The sequence below is a fragment of the Rana temporaria genome, chromosome 12 (assembly GCF_905171775.1).
Source record: "Rana temporaria chromosome 12, aRanTem1.1, whole genome shotgun sequence".
Lineage (NCBI taxonomy): Eukaryota > Metazoa > Chordata > Amphibia > Anura > Ranidae > Rana > Rana temporaria.
Genome location: NC_053500.1, coordinates 136,872,837 through 136,892,064, shown reverse-complemented (window position 1 = coordinate 136,892,064; position 19,228 = coordinate 136,872,837). Strand labels below are relative to the sequence as shown.

The following is a 19,228-nucleotide window of genomic DNA, read 5'->3' as shown; positions in this document are numbered from 1 at the left end:
ATGTTTTACAAGCTAGTCATGCTAGCACTGGCCGAGTGCTTTGTTTGTAGGTTTTTTACTGTTTTAAATATTAAATGATCTTTTCGCTTCGGAGAGCACTATGGTGTTGTTATTTGTAATTACATGATCTATGCCATATTGAGAGACTTTCATCGCCTGTGACATCGCTGCCTATTTCAAAAAGGATCTGGATCCATAATATCACCCAATATACCCGTAAGGAAATGCCGTTTTGACCCTTTCCTGTATGGGGTCCATGCTGTAAGGTGAGCGGCCATTGGATCTATTGGTGGAGGTGTTTCACGTATCACAAAGTTTCTCTGCATGTCCCATTATTTGCACTGAAGATCCCACGGAGGGTGTTTTATTGCTTTAATATGGACTTGTTCTTTTTTCTGTTTTATATTTGTTTGAGGGATTTGAAATTTGACCCTGGTGTTCAGCAGCTTTCATTTGGGTCTTTTGACATTTTGCGCTGATTTGTTATCTATTATCCATGGAAATCAAACACATCTGAGCTCATCCCTAATTTAGTCCCATAGGAAGAAATGTAATTTCTTACCGAAAACCCTGATGGGGGTTAGTTTGACCAGTGGCGGTTCGTCCATAGAGGGCGCTGGAGCGCCGCCCCCTCTGGCTCTCACTGCCACTGACTAATAACATAGATTCATTGCATTGCATGAATCTATGTTATTTTCGCCGCTGCCGCTGGTCTAATTCAGATGGCCGGACCTAGAGCGCCGGCCACCTGAATAACGACAGCTGGTTGGCTGTACGGAAGTGCCTATCAGAGCCAGCGGCTCTGATAGGCTTTCCGAGTACAGCCCTCAGGCTGTAGTCGGCTTCCGAATGCTTATCATCGGGACGTACCGGCGGTGCGTTCCTTGGATAAGACTGACAGGCGTCTCAGCCAATCAGGTTCACCGGTTCTGGCTATCGTAACCTGATTGGCTGAAGCGTCATCGAGGACGGGAGAAGACATCGAGGGACGTGGATGGCTGACTCCAGTAAAGGTAAGTGCCGGGGGGGAGGGGACATTTTACAGGGCACAGCGGCGACGAAGGGCACAGTGACATCAATGGGCACAGTGGCAACAATGGGGACAATTGGCACAGCGGCATGAATGGGCACAGTGGCGAAAATTTGGCACAGTGGGGGGACAATGGGCATAGTGGGGACAATTGGCACAGCGGCATGAATGGGCACAGTGGCGACAATTTGGCACAGTGGCGACAATTGAAGGGCACAGTGACAACAATTAAAGGGCACAGTGGCGACAATTGATGGCACAGTGGCTGTGTTTGATGGCATGGCACAGTGGCTGCGTTTGATGGCATGGCACAGTGGCTGCGTTTGATGGCATGGCACAGTGGTGCGAAGTGATGGCACAGTGGCTGCATTAGATGGCATGGCACAGTGGCTGCGTTTGATGGCATGGCACAGTGGCTGCGTTTGATGGCATGGCACAGTGGTGCGAATTGATGGCACAGTGGCTGCGTTTGATGGCATGGCACAGTGGCTGTGTTTGATGGCATGGCACAATGGCTGCATTTGATGGCATGGCACAGTGGTGCGAATTGATGGCACAGTGGCTGCGTTTGATGGCATGGCACAGTGACTGCATTTGATGGCATGGCACAGTGGTGACAATTGATGGCACAGTGACTGCATTTGATGGCATGGCACAGTGGTGACAATTGATGGCACAGTGGCTGCATTTGATGGGCACAGTGAGGCTGCAATTTTTTTCTTTTTCGTTTGCGCCCCCCCAAAAAATTTTGAGCACCAGCCGCCACTGAGTTTGACCCCTAACTTTTACCTTCCCGTTGTCTTGATTTCATCAATAAATGATTGAGGACCTGTAAGGAGAGCGTCTGGTGCTTTCCTATTGATTTCACAAATCTGACAGATGGGCTACCCCTCCAAAAACCCCAAAGTTCTGGTTTCCCCTTTAAAGAACGGATCTGGACCCCCATCATTGTCACCTGTGTGCCATTCAGGACCTTCTCCATTCACGTCAATAAGACTCTCCAGTCTGAGATCAATATATATAATCTGGATTTTATTGAATACTGGAAGATAAAACAGATTTCTGTCACTTAGACGTCTGAGGATCAAATGACGGGATTTTGTATAACAACCATTTTTCTTTTTTTTCTCTGTTTCAGCCAAAAAATAAAAGGCGGTCATTTCTCTGTAACAATTCTTATAGAAAATGAAGACGAAACATCTGTAATAACTTCACGACTTGAACACAAAATCGGAAACAATGTACAAAGTACGTTTACACACCATTCGGGGGGCGATTTCGGTCCCAGTATAATCAAGTTTATAATCTTAAATTAGTATTTATATACTCTGAAAATGACTTTTCTTTTACAATATATCTGTACAAAAAGATGAGATTCTAATGGTGGGGGGGGGGGGGGGGGGGGCGGGTGACGGGGATTAGGGACGCTGGTGTACAAAAAGAGCTATAGGAAATATTTAGCAGATCATAAACTTCCAACGTTTCTTAAAAATAGACTTGATAAAAGTATTTTGGTTGCTACATCAAGAAATATTTCCTATAGCGTGCAATTCATACATCCCATAAACCTGCTGAGGACTTTGTATCAAGCTTTATTATAGTGCTATATTACACCCGTGTGCATTCATGTGTACATCTCCATCAGAGGGCTACAAGGCTATACAAATGATACAAAAATATCCAATATATCCGTACTACATATTATTATAACAGGTTCCTTCCACTGTCCTTAAATACTCTGCACTGCTGGAGGACTCTCCTCTCCTGAAATACTCTGCTGGAGGACTCTGCTCCTCCCTCTATAACTCTCCTCTCCTAAAATACTCTGCTGGAGGACTCTGTTCCTTCTTTTTTTTTCTAGAGAAGAGAGTTAAAGGAAGGAGCAGAGTCCTCCAGCAGAGCAGAGTATTTTAGGAGAGCAGAGTTATAGAGGAAGGAGCAGAGTCCTCCAGCAGTGCAGAGTATTTCAGGAGAGGAGAGTCACACTACTCTGCTGGAGGACTCTGCTTCTTCCTTTGACTCTCCTTTCCTGAAATACTCTGCTGTGCTGGGTGACTTTGCCTTTTCCTTTGACTCTGCTCTCCTGAAATTTTAGGAGAGGAGGGTTATGGAGGAAGGGGCAGAGTCCTCCAGCAGAGCAGAGTATTTCAGGAGAGGAGAGTCAGAGGAAGGAGCAGAGTCCTCCAGCAGAGCAGAGTATTTCAGGAGAGGAGAGTCAGAGGAAGGAGAAGAGACCTCCAGCAGAGCAGAGATTTTCAGAAGAGAGTCACTTTTCTCTGCTGGAGGACTCTGCTCCTTCCTCTCCTGGAAAACTCTGCATGGTTGGAGGACTCTGCTCCTTTCTTTGACTCTCCTTTCCTGAAATACTCTGCTCTGCTGGGTGACTTTGCCTTTTCCTTTGACTCTGCCCTCCTGAAATACTCTGCACTGCTGGAGGGCTCTGCTCCTTCCTCTATAACTCTCCTCTCCTGAAATACTATGCAGTGCTCTGTTGGAGGACTCTGCTCCTTCTTCTGACTCTCCTCTCCTGGAATATTCTGCTCTGCTGGGGGACTCTGCTCCTTCCTTTATTTCAGGAGAAGAGAGTCAAAGGAAACAGCAGTGCAGGAGAGTCAGAAGAAGGAGCAGAGTATTTCAGGAGAGGATAGTTATAGAGGAAAAAGCAGAGTCCTCCAGCAGAGCAGAGTATTTCAGGAGAGGAGAGTTATAGAGGAAGGAGCAGAGTCCTCCAGCAGAGTATTTCAGGAGAGGAGGGTTATAGAGGAAGGAGCAGAGTCTTCCAGCAGAACAGAGTATTTCAGGAGAGGAGGGTTATAGAGGAAGAAGCAGAGTCCTCCAGCAGAGCAGAGTATTTCAGGAGAGGAGAGTTATAGAGGAAGGAGCAGAGTCCTCCAGCAGTGCAGATTATTTCAGGAGAGGAGAATAATAGAGGAAGGAGAAGAGACCTCCAGCAGAGCAGAGTTTTTCAGGAGAAGACAGTCACTTTGCTCTGCTGGAGGACTCTGCTCCTTCCTCTGACTCTCCTCTCCTGGAATACTCTGCACGGTTGGGGGTCTCTGCTCCTTCCTTTGACTCTCCTTTCTTGAAATACTCAGCTCTGCTGGGTAACTCTGCCTTTTTCTTTGACTCTCCTCTCCTGAAATACTTTGCACTTCTGGAGGACTCTGCTCCTTCCTCTATCCACCTCTCCTCTCCTGAAATACTCTGCCCTGTTGGAGGACTCTGCTACTTCTTCTGACTCTCCTGGAATATTCTGCACTGCTGGAGGACTCCGTTCATTCCTTTATTTCAGAGAGAAGAGAGTCAAAGGAAGGAGCAGAGTCCTCCAGCAGTGCAGAATATTTCAGGAGTGGAGAGTCAGAAGAAGAAGCAGAGTCCTCCAGCAGAGTATTTCAGGAGAGGAGAGTTAGACGAAGAAGCAGATACCTCCAGCAGAGCAGAGTATTTCAGGAGAAGAGAGTCACTCTGCTGGATGACTCTGCTCCTTCCTCTGACTCTCCTGGAATATTCTGCACTTTTGGAGGACTCTGTGCCTCCCTTTGACTCTCCTTTCTTGAAATACTCTGCTCTGCTGGGTGACTCTGTTCTCCTGAAATACTCTGCACTGCTGGAGGACTCGGCTTCTTCCTCTATCCAAATCTCCCCTCCTGAAATACTCTGCTCTGCTGGGGGACTTTGATCCTTATTTAATCTCTCCCATCTTCCCCAGTGCTCTTCCACGCACCGATAAGGTCACCTACGGGACTCATCCTAATTTACATAACAGCTCATTATCAGATGGGCACACCCTGTACCGTCATCATTCTAGTGTTCCGATTGGCTATTTGAAGTTGCAGGTTCATGCGTGTTATGACTGGCTGCACAGGCTTGTTAGGAAGTTGCACACAACTGCCACTCCAAACTTCAAACACTCAACAGAAAGAGTAAAAAATAATTATTGTGACCAGCAAAAAATCTGACTTAGCAAAAAAAAAAAGAGCTCAGAAAGGGAAGATCTGTACGGAGCTTGCCCTTCAACAGGGTCTCTTGGTCTGAATATAAAATAAGCACCACCAAATCTCAGAGCGTTCCATTGTTGGTCTGAACAGAACCTCCAATGAGCCCTTAGGTTGTAGAAAGAAGTGATCCAGGGATCGGTGCCACTCATTTTTAATTGCGTCCCATTGGATCTTCCATGGCAAATGGAGGGTTCTCTTATTTGCCAGCCCCCTAGCTAGTCCCGGTCTGAACAGAACCTTCTTGTATGTCGTAGCAGACAGTGGTCCACGGAGGGCTCACTTCTTTGCCTCTCAAAAAGACATTAAGTTTACCCCATAAGTTTACTCAAAAACTAAGCCCTGGACTCTTCAAGGAGGCATGGGTGGCATCATTGGAACTGGAGGCTCAAAATCCCATGCGTATGCGCACTTGCAAGAGGCTGGAAAGCTTTCTCATGGGATTTTGAGCCTCATGGGATTTTGAGCCTCAGGCCCCGTACACACGATAGAATCTATCCGCAGATAAATCCCAGCAAATGGGTTTCTGCGGATAGATCCTATGGTGTGTACACGCCAGCGGATCTGTTTCCGCGGAGAAATCTCCTCTGGGATGGATTCCAGCAGATCGAATATTTGTTGTGCTGCACAACATATCCATCTGCTGGAATCCATTCCAACGGATGGATCCGCTCGTCTGTACAGACTTACCGGATCCATTCGTCCAAAGGGATTCCCCGCACGCGTCGTAATGATTTGACGCATGCGTGGAATTCCTTATATGACAGCGTCGCGCCCGTCGCCGCGTCATAATGGGATGGTGTGTACACTCCATCCCATCGAAATCAGCGGATATCTTTGAGAGGATTTATCCGTGGAAACGGTCCGCTGGACCGTATCTGCGGATAAATCCTCTCGTGTGTATGGGGCCTCATGGAATTTTGAGCCTCATGGAATTTTGAGCCTCATGGAATTTTGAGCCTCATGGAATTTTAAGCCTCATGGGATTTTAAGCCTCATGGGATTCTGAGTCTCATGGGATTTTGAGCCTCATGGGATTTTGATCCTCAAGCTCTATCAGGAGGCATGGTGACGCCATCCGTGCCGCCTAGAAGCCTTGGGGGACCAGGGTTGAGTTTTTTTTGGTTTAATAGGTTATTTGTGATGGGGGGCAGAGGGCTGGGAAAAAAATTGATCTGCCATGGAAGGTCACCTTTAAAACTGAATAGATGGCCTTGATGCAAGCCTTGGAATCCTCCAGGAGGCATGGGTGGCATCATTGGAACTGGAGGCTCAAAATCCCATGAGTATGTGCACTTGCAAGAGGCTGGAAAGCTTTCTCATGGGATTTTGAGCCTCATAGGATTTTGAGCCTCATAGAATTTTGAGCCTCATGGGATTTTGAGCCTCATGGGATTTTGAGCCTCATGGGATTTTGAGCCTCATGGGATTTTGAGCCTCATGGGATTTTGATCCTCATGAAATTATGATCCTAAAGCTCTATCAGGAGGCATGGTGACGCCATCCGTGCCGCCTAGAAGCCTTGGGGGACCAGGGTTGAGTTTTTTTTTGTTTAATAGGTTATTTGTGTTGGGGGGCAGAGGGCTGGGAAAAAAATTGATCTGCCATGGAAGGTCACCTTTAAAACTGAATAGATGGCCTTGATGCAAGCCCTGGACTCTTCCAGGAGGCATGGGTGGCAACATTGGAACTGGAGGCTCAAAATCCCATTAGTATGCGCACTTGCAAGAGTCTGGAAAGCTTTCTCATGGGATTTTGAGCCTCATGGGATTTTGAGCCTCATGGGATTTGGAGCCTCATGGGATTTTAAGCCTCACAGAATTTGGAGCCTCATGGAATTTGGAGCCTCATGGGATTTGGAGCCTCATGGGATTTGGAGCCTCATGGGATTTGGAGCCTCATGGGATTATGAGTCTCATGGGATTTTGAGCCTCATGGGATTTTGAGTCTCATGGGATTTTGTGTCTCATGGCATTTTGAGCCTTAGGGGATTTTTTGCCTCATGGGATTTTTTGCCTCATGGGATTTTGAGCCTCATGGGATTTTGTGCCTCATGGGATTTTGTGCCTCTGGGATTTTGAGCCTCAAGCTCTATCAGGAGGCATGGTGATGCCATCAGCCGCCTAGAAGCCTTGGGGGACCAGGGTTGAGTTTTTTTTTGTTTAATAGGTTATTTGTGTTGGGGGGCAGAGGGCTGGGAAAAAAATTGATCTGCCATGGAAGGTCACCTTTAAAACTGAATAGATGGCCTTGATGCAGCAAACCTTAAACACATGAAAACGAGTCGTATCGATCCTAATTCTGTACAGAATGGAGAAATTCGAAAATCATCACGTGGACATTTTGCAGTGACCTCAGCTTGTTACATAGCCCTCCCCGTGTGCGTTATATAGATGGCCTTGATGCAAGCCCTGGACTCTTCCAGGAGGCATGGGTGGCAACATTGGAACTGGAGGCTCAAAATCCCATTAGTATGCGCACTTGCAAGAGTCTGGAAAGCTTTCTCATGGGATTTTGAGCCTCATGGGATTTTGAGCCTCATGGGATTTGGAGCCTTATGGGATTTTAAGCCTCACAGAATTTGGAGCCTCATGGAATTTGGAGCCTCATGGGATTTGGAGCCTCATGGGATTTGGAGCCTCATGGGATTTGGAGCCTCATGGGATTATGAGTCTCATGGGATTATGAGTCTCATGGGATTTTGAGCCTCATGGGATTTTGAGTCTCATGGGATTTTGTGTCTCATGGCATTTTGAGCCTTAGGGGATTTTTTGCCTCATGGGATTTTGAGCCTCATGGGATTTTTTGCCTCATGGGATTTTGAGCCTCATGGGATTTTGTGCCTCATGGGATTTTGTGCCTCTGGGATTTTGAGCCTCAAGCTCTATCAGGAGGCATGGTGATGCCATCAGCCGCCTAGAAGCCTTGGGGGACCAGGGTTGAGTTTTTTTTTGTTTAATAGGTTATTTGTGTTGGGGGGCAGAGGGCTGGGAAAAAAATTGATCTGCCATGGAAGGTCACCTTTAAAACTGAATAGATGGCCTTGATGCAGCAAACCTTAAACACATGAAAACGAGTCGTATCGATCCTAATTCTGTACAGAATGGAGAAATTCGAAAATCATCACGTGGACATTTTGCAGTGACCTCAGCTTGTTACATAGCCCTCCCCGTGTGCGTTATATAGATGGCCTTGATGCAAGCCCTGGACTCTTCCAGGAGGCATGGGTGGCAACATTGGAACTGGAGGCTCAAAATCCCATTAGTATGCGCACTTGCAAGAGTCTGGAAAGCTTTCTCATGGGATTTTGAGCCTCATGGGATTTTGAGCCTCATGGGATTTGGAGCCTTATGGGATTTTAAGCCTCACAGAATTTGGAGCCTCATGGAATTTGGAGCCTCATGGGATTTGGAGCCTCATGGGATTTGGAGCCTCATGGGATTTGGAGCCTCATGGGATTATGAGTCTCATGGGATTATGAGTCTCATGGGATTTTGAGCCTCATGGGATTTTGAGTCTCATGGGATTTTGTGTCTCATGGCATTTTGAGCCTTAGGGGATTTTTTGCCTCATGGGATTTTGAGCCTCATGGGATTTTTTGCCTCATGGGATTTTGAGCCTCATGGGATTTTGTGCCTCATGGGATTTTGTGCCTCTGGGATTTTGAGCCTCAAGCTCTATCAGGAGGCATGGTGATGCCATCAGCCGCCTAGAAGCCTTGGGGGACCAGGGTTGAGTTTTTTTTTGTTTAATAGGTTATTTGTGTTGGGGGGCAGAGGGCTGGGAAAAAAATTGATCTGCCATGGAAGGTCACCTTTAAAACTGAATAGATGGCCTTGATGCAGCAAACCTTAAACACATGAAAACGAGTCGTATCGATCCTAATTCTGTACAGAATGGAGAAATTCGAAAATCATCACGTGGACATTTTGCAGTGACCTCAGCTTGTTACATAGCCCTCCCCGTGTGCGTTACATGCATCAACATTGTATCAACATCATTTAAACATTGTAACAACACAACACACTATAATACAGCCAGTACTTGCACCGGCCCGGCTGAGGAGTTTGCATAGGTGCTCCCAGTCCTTAAAGGGAATCCTTTCACCAGGAAACAGTCAGTGGGTAATGCAGCAGATCACTAAACGACTACGTGTCCTGTGGAGGGGGAGGGGCGCCATGCTGGATAAGTGTAAAAGGAAACGTTGTTTCAGTCTGTTCTACGACACTTCGTCCAATGGGCGACAGATCCATTTTAAATACTTCAGATGCCGTAAAATCTTCACCGAATTTCTAACCTGGTTAGTTCCTTAGGCCTGGAACAGGCTCTGCAAGTTTCCAATGTTTATGAGTTGCCATGGGGGGAACTGTAGACACCTGCAGGCTTGTATAACAAAGAGCAGCCAATGCGACCGCTAATGCAATTCACTGGAGGAAAGCAGAACGCAGCTTAATTGATTGGTGGGTTGGCTCGTCAACATACTTTGCTTTATTATTAAATGAACCAATCAGAGGGCTGAGCACATTCCATAGACAGGTACCTACAGCAACAAACTAAGGGCCCGCCTACACATGCTTCAACACATTGGACACACTCTGAATGCCAATCAAAGCTCCTGTCACTAAATAAAGTGGTTCTCTTATGGTCCTGTTCACATGTTGTGTTTGCTTCAAAAATTATAACCCATGTAATTTCCTTGGTCTTCAAAGTGTCTCCAAAGCCTCTATAGAAGTCTATGACAATGCCCCATTACAGCACCTGAAGCTTTTTTGAGAGGCTTTTATTCAAATTTAGATTAGCCTTGGAGGTACGAGATATCCCAGGATGCACTGGGAAACCAACAAGCAAACCGGAAAGACGGTTCATGTGCATATATTCTGGGAGTGTCTGATTCAGAAGTCACATGTGGTGTTCAGCGTGGAGCAGCAGGAAGGTGAGAGGAGTCCGGAGTGGAGCAACTAGCAGACAGAACACAAGGTGTGCAACATGGGAATGCTATAGCAGAAGGTGAGCGGGGACCGGAGGGAGAGGACTGAGCAGCAGAGCTTGGGGAACAGAGCAGGAGGAACTAGACATCACACGTGGTGAGCAGCATGGGAGCAATATAGCGGGAGGTGTGCGAGGACCTGAGAGAGAGAAGGATCAGCAAACCAGGGGATCAGTAGAGCTGGGGGTTACTACTGAGCAGGGGATCAGCAGAGTTGGTTGGTTACTACTGAGCGGGGGATCAACAGAGGTGGGGGTTACTACTGAGCGGGGCATCAGCAGAGCAGGCGGTTACTACTAAGTGGGGGATCAGCAGAGCTGGGAGTTACTAATGACCGGGAGATCAGCAGAGCTCGGGGTTACTACTGAGTGGGGCATCAGCAGAGCTGGGGGTCACTACTGAGCAGGGCATCAGCAGAGCTGGGGGTTACTACTGAGAGGGGCATCAGCAGAGCTGGGGGTTACTACTGAGCGGGGGATCAGCAGAGCTTTGGTTACTACTGAGCGAGGAATCAGCAGAGCTGGGGGTTACTACTGAGCGGGGCATGAGCAGAGCTGGGGGCTACTACTAAGCGGGGAATCAGCAGAGCTGGGGGTTACAACTGAGCAGGGAATCAGCAGAGCTGGGGGTTACTACTGAGCAGGGGAATTAGCAGAACTGGGGTTATACTGAACAGGAGATCAGTAGAGCTGGCGATCACTACTGAGCGGGGGAATTAGCAGAACTGGGGTTATACTGAACGGGAAATCAGCAGAGCTGGGGATTACTACTGAGCGGGGGATCAGCAGAGCTGGGGGTTAGTACTGAGTGGGAGATCGGCAGAGCTGGAGGTTGCTACTGAGCGGGGGATAAGCAGAGCTGGGGGTTACTACTGAGCGGGGGGATCAGCAGAGCTGGGGGTACTACTGAGCCTAGGAGCCACTGAACAAGGGTACTAATGAGCTGGGGACTTACTAAATCAAGGTACTACTGAGCAGGGGATGTACTGAGCAGGGGATGTGCTGAACGAAGCTGGGGATCTGCTGAGTGGCGGAACTACCGGGTTCTACTGGGCCCCTTTATACAAATAGAAACAAAAAGCATCACCAAAGCAGCAAAAACACAAACACATCAAGTGAGCGTGTTGAAGCGGTAGGCGTTATAATGTGTGTTAATGTTGAAGCACGTGCAAACGAGCACCAAGGGTGCCTAAAAATTTTGTGTTTTTTAGGCGCCCGTGTGAGCGAGCTTTAACTGAGCACAATGGGAAGATTTTAGCGCCCCGTTCACATCCGGTGATTTAGGATCGTGGGCAGATCTGTCGCGATTCCCAATGCGGTGCATTTTTTCCCGTAAAAAACAAAACCCCGTTGCAAGCCGCAACCACGCGAAGCTTGCCGCCCCCAAAAAGAAGCTTCAACTCCTTTTTTTGGAACACGATATTCTCGCGACACGCGAGGTGCCATTAAAAAATGAATGGCGTCCAAAGACGCGCTAGTGTCGCAGATTTGGAATTGTGGCGGAATCCCAAATCACCGGATGTAAACGTGGGCGTCCCCTAAAGACGTTGATGCAGATCATAAAATACTATTTGAACCCGTTTATCGCCTTTTTCTTTAAGCAAATACTTTAGGCCCCGCCCCCCCCGTTCACACCTGAGCGTAGTGGGAACTCGTAGTAAGAACTCGCGCTCCCGCTTGCGTTTTTATTTTCTTTCGCACGTTTTCACGTTAATACGCCCCCAAATAACCTCTTGTCCTTTTTTTTTTTTAAGCACTCATTTTGTACCGCGCTTTTCAGGTGCGACAAAAACACGTGACAAACGCACGCCCGCTACCCGTGCTTGGGGTCCCATTAACATTTAATGGCAATGCAAGCGTGTTGGGCGTTTATACGCATTTTCGAACCGTGCGTTTTTTCTTCTGTGTGGTTTCCCCCGTGATCGGAAACGCAGAGAATATGAACGGGGGGCCTTGGTGAGAAGGCTGTGATGGAAGCAGCTATTGGCTGAGCTGTGTATGTAGGGGGGGGGGGTGTATACACTTTTTCTCATCTTCCCCAATGATATAGCAGCCAATGAGTAAATAGCAGAGTGGTGGATTCTGGTTCCCGGTTGAGTTATAGCGGGTGGTGCGGAGCGGGCACACGGAGGAACCAATACTTGAATCTCTGCGTCTGTACTGGGCAGTTACAGGTATGGCGGCATCAAAAAACTGGAGCAAGTTTCCGGCGGAATGGGTTGCAGATTTCCTAGGATGATAATGAGAAAGTTTTATATACAGAGCTGGGCGGAGTCCTTCCTTAAGTCTTCGGAAATATCGGATTTTGTTGTACGCCGAACGCAACGAGGGTTGCCAACCGGACGCCGTATACTTTCTATAGGCTGGGCCTCAGATGTCTGGTGGGGGGGTCCGCCTGCCTCATCCAACAGTCCCAGACCTCGCCGCGTCTCCGGCGTCCCATTCTTTTAACCATGTGGTGACGCGGCAATAAGCGACATTTTGTGTATCTTACAAGGAATATATACAGGAGTCCCAACCAGAGGAACTCCGCAGAAACCGCGAGCCGTAAAAGTCTATATGTCCATGTCCATGGGCCGGATGTCCCCCGTCTTGTGCTCCTTCACCCAACATTCCCGGTCTTTGGCCGGATCCACTTTCTGCAGAAGCTGGTCCACCGGCTCCACCGTCTGTAGGGACAGAAGAGACACACGCGGGTTAAAGAGATCTAAACGCGTCAACTGTTTTTATTTGCGTTTGTTCACTGTGGCTTGTCAATAAAAACAACGATTTTTTAAAGAGCAACGACAGGAGTGCGATCGGAATCTGGTGGTATGGTATGTCATAGAACCTGAGAATGACCACTGCAGGTGATGATCGGAATCTGGGGGTACACTATGTCACTGAACCTGGGAATGACCACTGCAGGTGATGATCGGAATCTGGGGGTGCACTATGTCACTGAGCCTGGGACATTGACATCTCGGGGTACACTATGTCACTGAGCCTGGGACATTGACATCTCGGGGTACACTATGTCACTGAGCCTGGGAATGACCACTGCAGGTGATGATCGGAATCTGGGGGTACACTATGTCACTGAGCCTGGGAATGACCACTGCAGGTGATGATCGGAATCTGGGGGTACACTATGTCACTGAGCCTGGGAATGACCACTGCAGGTGATGATCGGAATCTGGGGGTACACTATGTCACTGAGCCTGGGAATGACCACTGCAGGTGATGATCGGAATCTGGGGGTACACTATGTGACTGAGCCTGGGACATTGACATCTCGGGGTACACTATGTCACTGAGCCTGGGAATGACCACTGCAGGTGATGATTGGAATCTGGGGGAACACTATGTCATAGAACCTGGGAATGACCACTGCAGGTGATGATCGGAATCTGGGGGTACACTATGTCACTGAGCCTGGGAATGACCACTGCAGGTGATGATCGGAATCTGGGGGTACACTATGTCACTGAGCCTGGGAATGACCACTGCAGGTGATGATCAGAATCTGGGGGTACACTATGTCACTGAGCCTTGGAATGGCCACTGCCCGTGATGATCGGAATCTGGGGGTACACTATGTTATAGAACCTGGGAATGACCACTGCAGGTGATGATCGGAATCTGGGGGTACACTATGTCATAGAACCTGGGAATGGCCACTGCAGGTGATGATTGGAATCTGGGGGTACACTATGTCACTGAACCTGGGAATGACCACTGCAGGTGATGATTGGAATCTGGGGGTACACTATGTCACTGAGCCTGGGAATGGCCACTGCAGGTGACAATTCACATATTGAGGTGCGATATGTCAACGGACATCAATGAGTGCATTAGATGCACTGCACTGGACAGAACATTGACATCTCGGGGTACATTATGTCACCGAGCCTGGGACATTGACCTCTCGGGGTACACTATGTCACTGAGCCTGGGACATTGACATCTCGGGGTACACTATGTCACTGAGCCTGGGACATTGACATCTCGGGGTACACTATGTCACTGAGCCTGGGAAATTACATCTCGGGGTACACTATGTCACTGAGCCTGGGACATTGACATCTCGGGGTACACTATGTCACTGAGCCTGGGAAATGACATCTCGGGGTACACTATGTCACTGAGCCTGGGACATTGACATCACGAAGTATACTATGTCACTGAGCCTGGGACATTGACCTCTCGGGGTACACTATGTCACTGAGCCTGGGACATTGACCTCTCGGGGTACACTATGTCACTGAGCCTGGGACATTGACCTCTCGGGGTACACTATGTCACTGAGCCTGGGACATTGACCTCTCGGGGTACACTATGTCACTGAGCCTGGGACATTGACATCTCGGGGTACACTATGTCACTGAGCCTGGGAAATGACATCTCGGGGTACACTATGTCACTGAGCCTGAGACATTGACCTCTCGGGGTACACTATGTCACTGAGCCTGGTACATTGACCTCTCGGGGTACACTATGTCACCGAGCCTGGGATATTGACCTCTCGGTGTACACAATGTCACTGAGCCTGGGATATTAACCTCTCGGGGTACACTATGTCACTGAGCCTGGGACATTGACCTCTCGGGGTACACTATGTCACTGAGCCTGGGACATTGACCTCTCGGGGTACACTATGTCACTGAGCCTGGGACATTGACATCTCGGGGTACACTATGTCACTGAGCCTGGGAAATGACATCTCGGGGTACACTATGTCACTGAGCCTGAGACATTGACCTCTCGGGGTACACTAGGTCACTGAGCCTGGGACATTGACATCTCGGGGTACACTATGTAACCGAGCCTGGGATATTGACTTCTCGGGGTACACTATGTCACTGAGCCTGGGATATTAACCTCTCGGGGTACACTATGTCACTGAGCCTGGGATATTGACTTCTCGGGGTACACTATGTCACTGAGCCTGGGACATTGACATCTCGGGGTACACTATGTCACTGAGCCTGGGAATGACCACTGCAGGTGATGATCGGAATCTGGGGGTACACTGAGCCTGGGACATTGACATCTCGGGGTACTCACGCTTTGGTTGAACATGTCCGTTTCATGGCGTAGCTGTGTATACTGACAGAGGTGCTGCCGGATCATCTCCACCCGCTCCACCTCCAATCGCTCCAGTTCCTGTGGAACAGAAATCAGGGTTACAGAGGAGCTCCGCCCCTTTCCGGGTGTTTCATACTTTCACTTAGTGCCATTTATATTGAACACCCAAAGGTTCTAAAAACCCTTTGGAATCATCGCCCTTCAATTCCAACCCCAAGACATTTGACATTTATTAACACTGTGAGAAATCGAACTTCTGCTTCTTGAAACCATGGCAACATCACTCCAGATTTTCTAAAGCAATCCGCCTTACCCTGGGGCTGTGTGTTGGGGTTCAGGCCACTAGGGGGGGGGGGGGGGGGCTGAATTATAAATAGAAAGAAGATGCAGACTCTGGGGCTGTGTGGTGGGGGTCAGGCCACTAGGGGGCTGTACTATGAATAGAAAGGAGGTGAGGACTATGGGGCTGTGTGTTGGGGTTCAGGCCACTAGGGGGGCTGTATTATGAAAAGAAAGGAGGTGCAGTCTATGGGGCTCTGTAATGGAGGTCAGGCCACTAGGGGGCCTTATTATGAATAGAAAGGTGGCGCGGACTATGGGGCTGTGTGGTGGAGGTCAGGCCAAAAGGGGGGCTGTATTATGAAAAGACAGAATGTGCTGTCTATGGGGCTCTGTAATGGAGGTCAGGCCACTAGGGGGGGCTGTATTATGAATAGAAAAGAAGGTGAAGACTCTGAGGCTGTGTGTTGGAGGTCAGGCCACTAGGGGGGCTGTACTATGAATAGAAAAGAGGTGAAGACTCTGGGGCTTTGTGGTGGGGGTCAGGCCAATAGGGGGCTGTATTATGAATAGAAAGGAGGTGCAGTCTATGGGGCTGTGTGGTGGGGGTCAGGCCTCTGGGGGGCTGCATTATGAATACAAAGGAGGGGAGGACTATGGGGCTGTGTGGTGGGGGTCAGGCCACTAGGGGGCTGTATTATGGATAGAAAGGAGGGGAGGACTATGGGGCTGTGTGGTGGGGGTCAGGCCACTAGGGGGGCTGTATTATGAATAGAAAGGAGGTGCAGTCTATGGGGCTGTGTGGTGGAGGTCAGGCCACTAGGGGGGCTGTATTATGAATATAAAGGAGGTGAAGTCTATGGGGCTGTGTGGTGGGGGTCAGGCCTCTGGGGGGCTGTATTATGAATAGAAAGGAGGGGAGGACTATGGGGCTGTGTGGTGGGGGTCAGGCCACTAGGGGGCTGTATTATGGATAGAAAGGAGGGGAGGACTATGGGGCTGTGTGGTGGAGGTCAGGCCACTAGGGGGCTGTATTATGGATAGAAAGGAGGGGAGGACTATGGGGCTGTGTGGTGGGGGTCAGGCCACTAGGGGGCTGTATTATGGATAGAAAGGAGGGGAGGACTATGGGGCTGTGTGGTGGAGGTCAGGCCACTAGGGGGGCTGTATTATGAATAGAAAGGAGATGCAGACTCTGGGGCTCTGTGGTGGTGGTCAGGCCACTAGGGGGGGCTGTACTATGAATAGAAAGGAGGTGAGGACTATGGGGCTGTGTGGTGGGGGTAGGGCCACTAGGGGGGGCTGTATTATGAATAGAAAGGAGGTGAGGACTATGGTGCTGTGTGGTGGGGGTCAGGCCACTAGGGGGGCTGTATTATGAATAGAAAGGAGGCGAGGACTATGGGGCTGTGTGGTGGGGGTCAGGCCACTAGGGGGGCTGTATTATGAATAGAAAGGAGGTGAGGACTATGGTGTTGTGTGGTTCTCGGGCCACTAGGGGGGCTGTACTATGAATAGAAAGGAGATGTAGACTATGGGGCTGTGTGGTTCTCGGGCCACTAGGGGGGGCTGTACTGGGTAAACTCTTACTAGAGGCTTTTTGGTCCTGAACATAAAATAAAAATCCTATACACTCCCAAATATTAAAATGAAAGACCTACCAGACTGGTTGTCACCATCTCTTCGAACCATTTGGACTGCGCTTGGTTGTAGAGGTCCACACAGCGCATCAGGTCGTCCCCTAGAGGAAAACACAATTCATGTTATTTTCTATCGATGTTCTTTAAAAGATTTCTGAGAAAATTGTGGTTCATGTAATGAGTCACAATGTAACCGCAGAACCTGGAGGGGACGGGGGAGGGGGACTAGAGGTTGGATGACAAATGTTCTTCGTTTTATACAGTCATTGATGGAATTTCAATCAATTATGCCTGGAAGGTCGATGACAATAATTCTCCATAAACATAAATAATGAAAGGAGCGGAATATACACGATAAATGTGAAAATAACATCTCGGTCATACAATCAATCTGGATTTCGTCCACCAGGTGGCAGCAGAATCTCACAAAAACAAGATTCGGATTTTATAGAGCAATCAATTTCTACAATTCTGTTATTGAAGATGAATTCCACCGAAAACGAAGATTTCAGTTTAGTCTTCCAAGTTGGATCCAATCTCTGCTACTTTAATGTCTTGGTGAGCAGAGAATGAAACTCCCAGCTTCACCCAACTGCCAAAACCATTTCGAAGGCAAATGATGGTGTCACCCTCCCCGATGGATCTCCCATAAAGTTAAATTTAACCTCCAACAGTGTCCCCCACAGTGCCTCCAACCTCCTTCAGTGCTCCCTTGCCTGCTGCAGAACCTCCAACCCTCCATAGGGCCCCCAACAGTGTCCCACAAAGCCTCCAACCTCCCACAGTACCCCCCCCCCCATACCTGCCGAAAAGCCTCCAACCCTCCATAGGCCCCCAACAGTCTCCCACAAAGCCTCCAACCTCCCACAGTGCCCCCCTACCTGCTGAAGAGCCTCCAACCCTGCACAGTGCCCCCAACAGTGTCCCACAAAGCCTCCAACCTCCCACAGTGCCCCCCTACCTGCCGAAGAGCCTCCAACCCTCCATAGCGCCCCCAACAGTGTCCCACAAAGCCTCCAACCTCCCACAGTGCCCCCCTACCTGCTGAAGAGCCTTCAACCCTCCATAGCGCCCCCAACAGTGTCCCACAAAGCCTCCAACCTCCCACAGTGCCCCCCTACCTGCTGAAGAGCCTCCAACCCTCCATAGCGCCCCTAACAGTGTCCCACAAAGCCTCCAACCTCCTACAGTGCCCCCCTACCTGCTGAAGAGCCTCCAACCCTCCATAGCACCCCTAACAGTGTCCCACAAAGCCTCCAACCTCCCACAGTGCCCCCTACCTGCTGAAGAGCCTCCAACCCTCCACAGTGCCCCCAACAGTGTCCCACAAAGCCTCCAACTTCCCATAGTGCCCCCCCTACCTGCTGAAGAGCCTCTAACCCTCCATAGCACCCCCAACAATGTCCCACAAAGCCTTCAACCTCCCACAGTGCCGCCCTACCTGCTGAAGAGCCTCCAACCCTCCATAGTGCCCCCAACAGTGTCCCACAAAGCCTCAAACCTCCCACAGTGCCCCCCTACCTGCTGAAGAGCCTCCAACCCTCCCAAGTGCCCCCAACCTTCAACGGTGTCTCACAGAGCCCCCTTAACCTCCCACAGTGCCCCCCTACCTGCTGCTAAACCTCCAGCCCTCCATAGTGTCCACAACCACCAATAGTGTCCCACAGTGCCCCCTTACATGCTGCAGAACTTCCAGCCCTCCATAGGGTCCCCAACCTCCTGCAGTATCCTTCAGCCACCCCCCCCCCCTCCCAACCCTCACAGTCCGGCCCCCCTAAAGTCTGAAGGACAATAAACTGGCCACTTTTTTTAGAATGTTTGGAGCCCCCTGCTCTAGATCATTAACCTCAGATCGTATTTTACAGTATAACTTGTTATACCCATTGAGAGTCGGCCCGCCCTACAGGGGCCGCACCACCACCAGGGACCAAGGTATTTGAGCATGAAAAACGTCCCCTCCCCCGTCCCAAAGTGGCCCCTTCGTTTTTGCGTCGTATTTTTCTTGTTGGAATACATTGTTCTCCTATATGATGTATACAAGAGCTGTAAAGACACCGCTAGGTTTATATATTGACTCTGCTATTCCTTCTCTTCCTTCTATGGATACAAAGTTAATAAAACTTTATTAAAAAAAATAAGGAGCAGCCAGACATTGACCATCAATAAGGGAGAATTATTCCTGTGATCACAGAGAGGCGGCAGCGTGCTCAGGCCCCGATCGGCGCTCACAC

At 49.2% G+C, this 19,228-nt stretch overlaps 1 protein-coding gene across 2 annotated transcripts in view; it reads right to left on the bottom strand.

Moving 5' to 3' along the window:
- Window positions 1–10,627: 10,627 nt before the first annotated feature.
- The window catches only part of GAS7 (growth arrest specific 7), a 180,679-nt gene continuing 172,078 nt past the window's right edge, over window positions 10,628–19,228 (bottom strand). For both annotated transcript variants that reach the window (XM_040330877.1, XM_040330878.1), the window contains 3 exons: window positions 17,019–17,098; window positions 15,058–15,156; window positions 10,628–12,680 (listed from right to left, as the gene is read on the bottom strand). In XM_040330877.1, coding sequence (XP_040186811.1) covers window positions 12,567–12,680; window positions 15,058–15,156; window positions 17,019–17,098 — 293 coding nt within the window. In that variant the 3' untranslated portion in view covers window positions 10,628–12,566. The remainder of the gene's footprint in view (window positions 12,681–15,057; window positions 15,157–17,018; window positions 17,099–19,228) is intronic.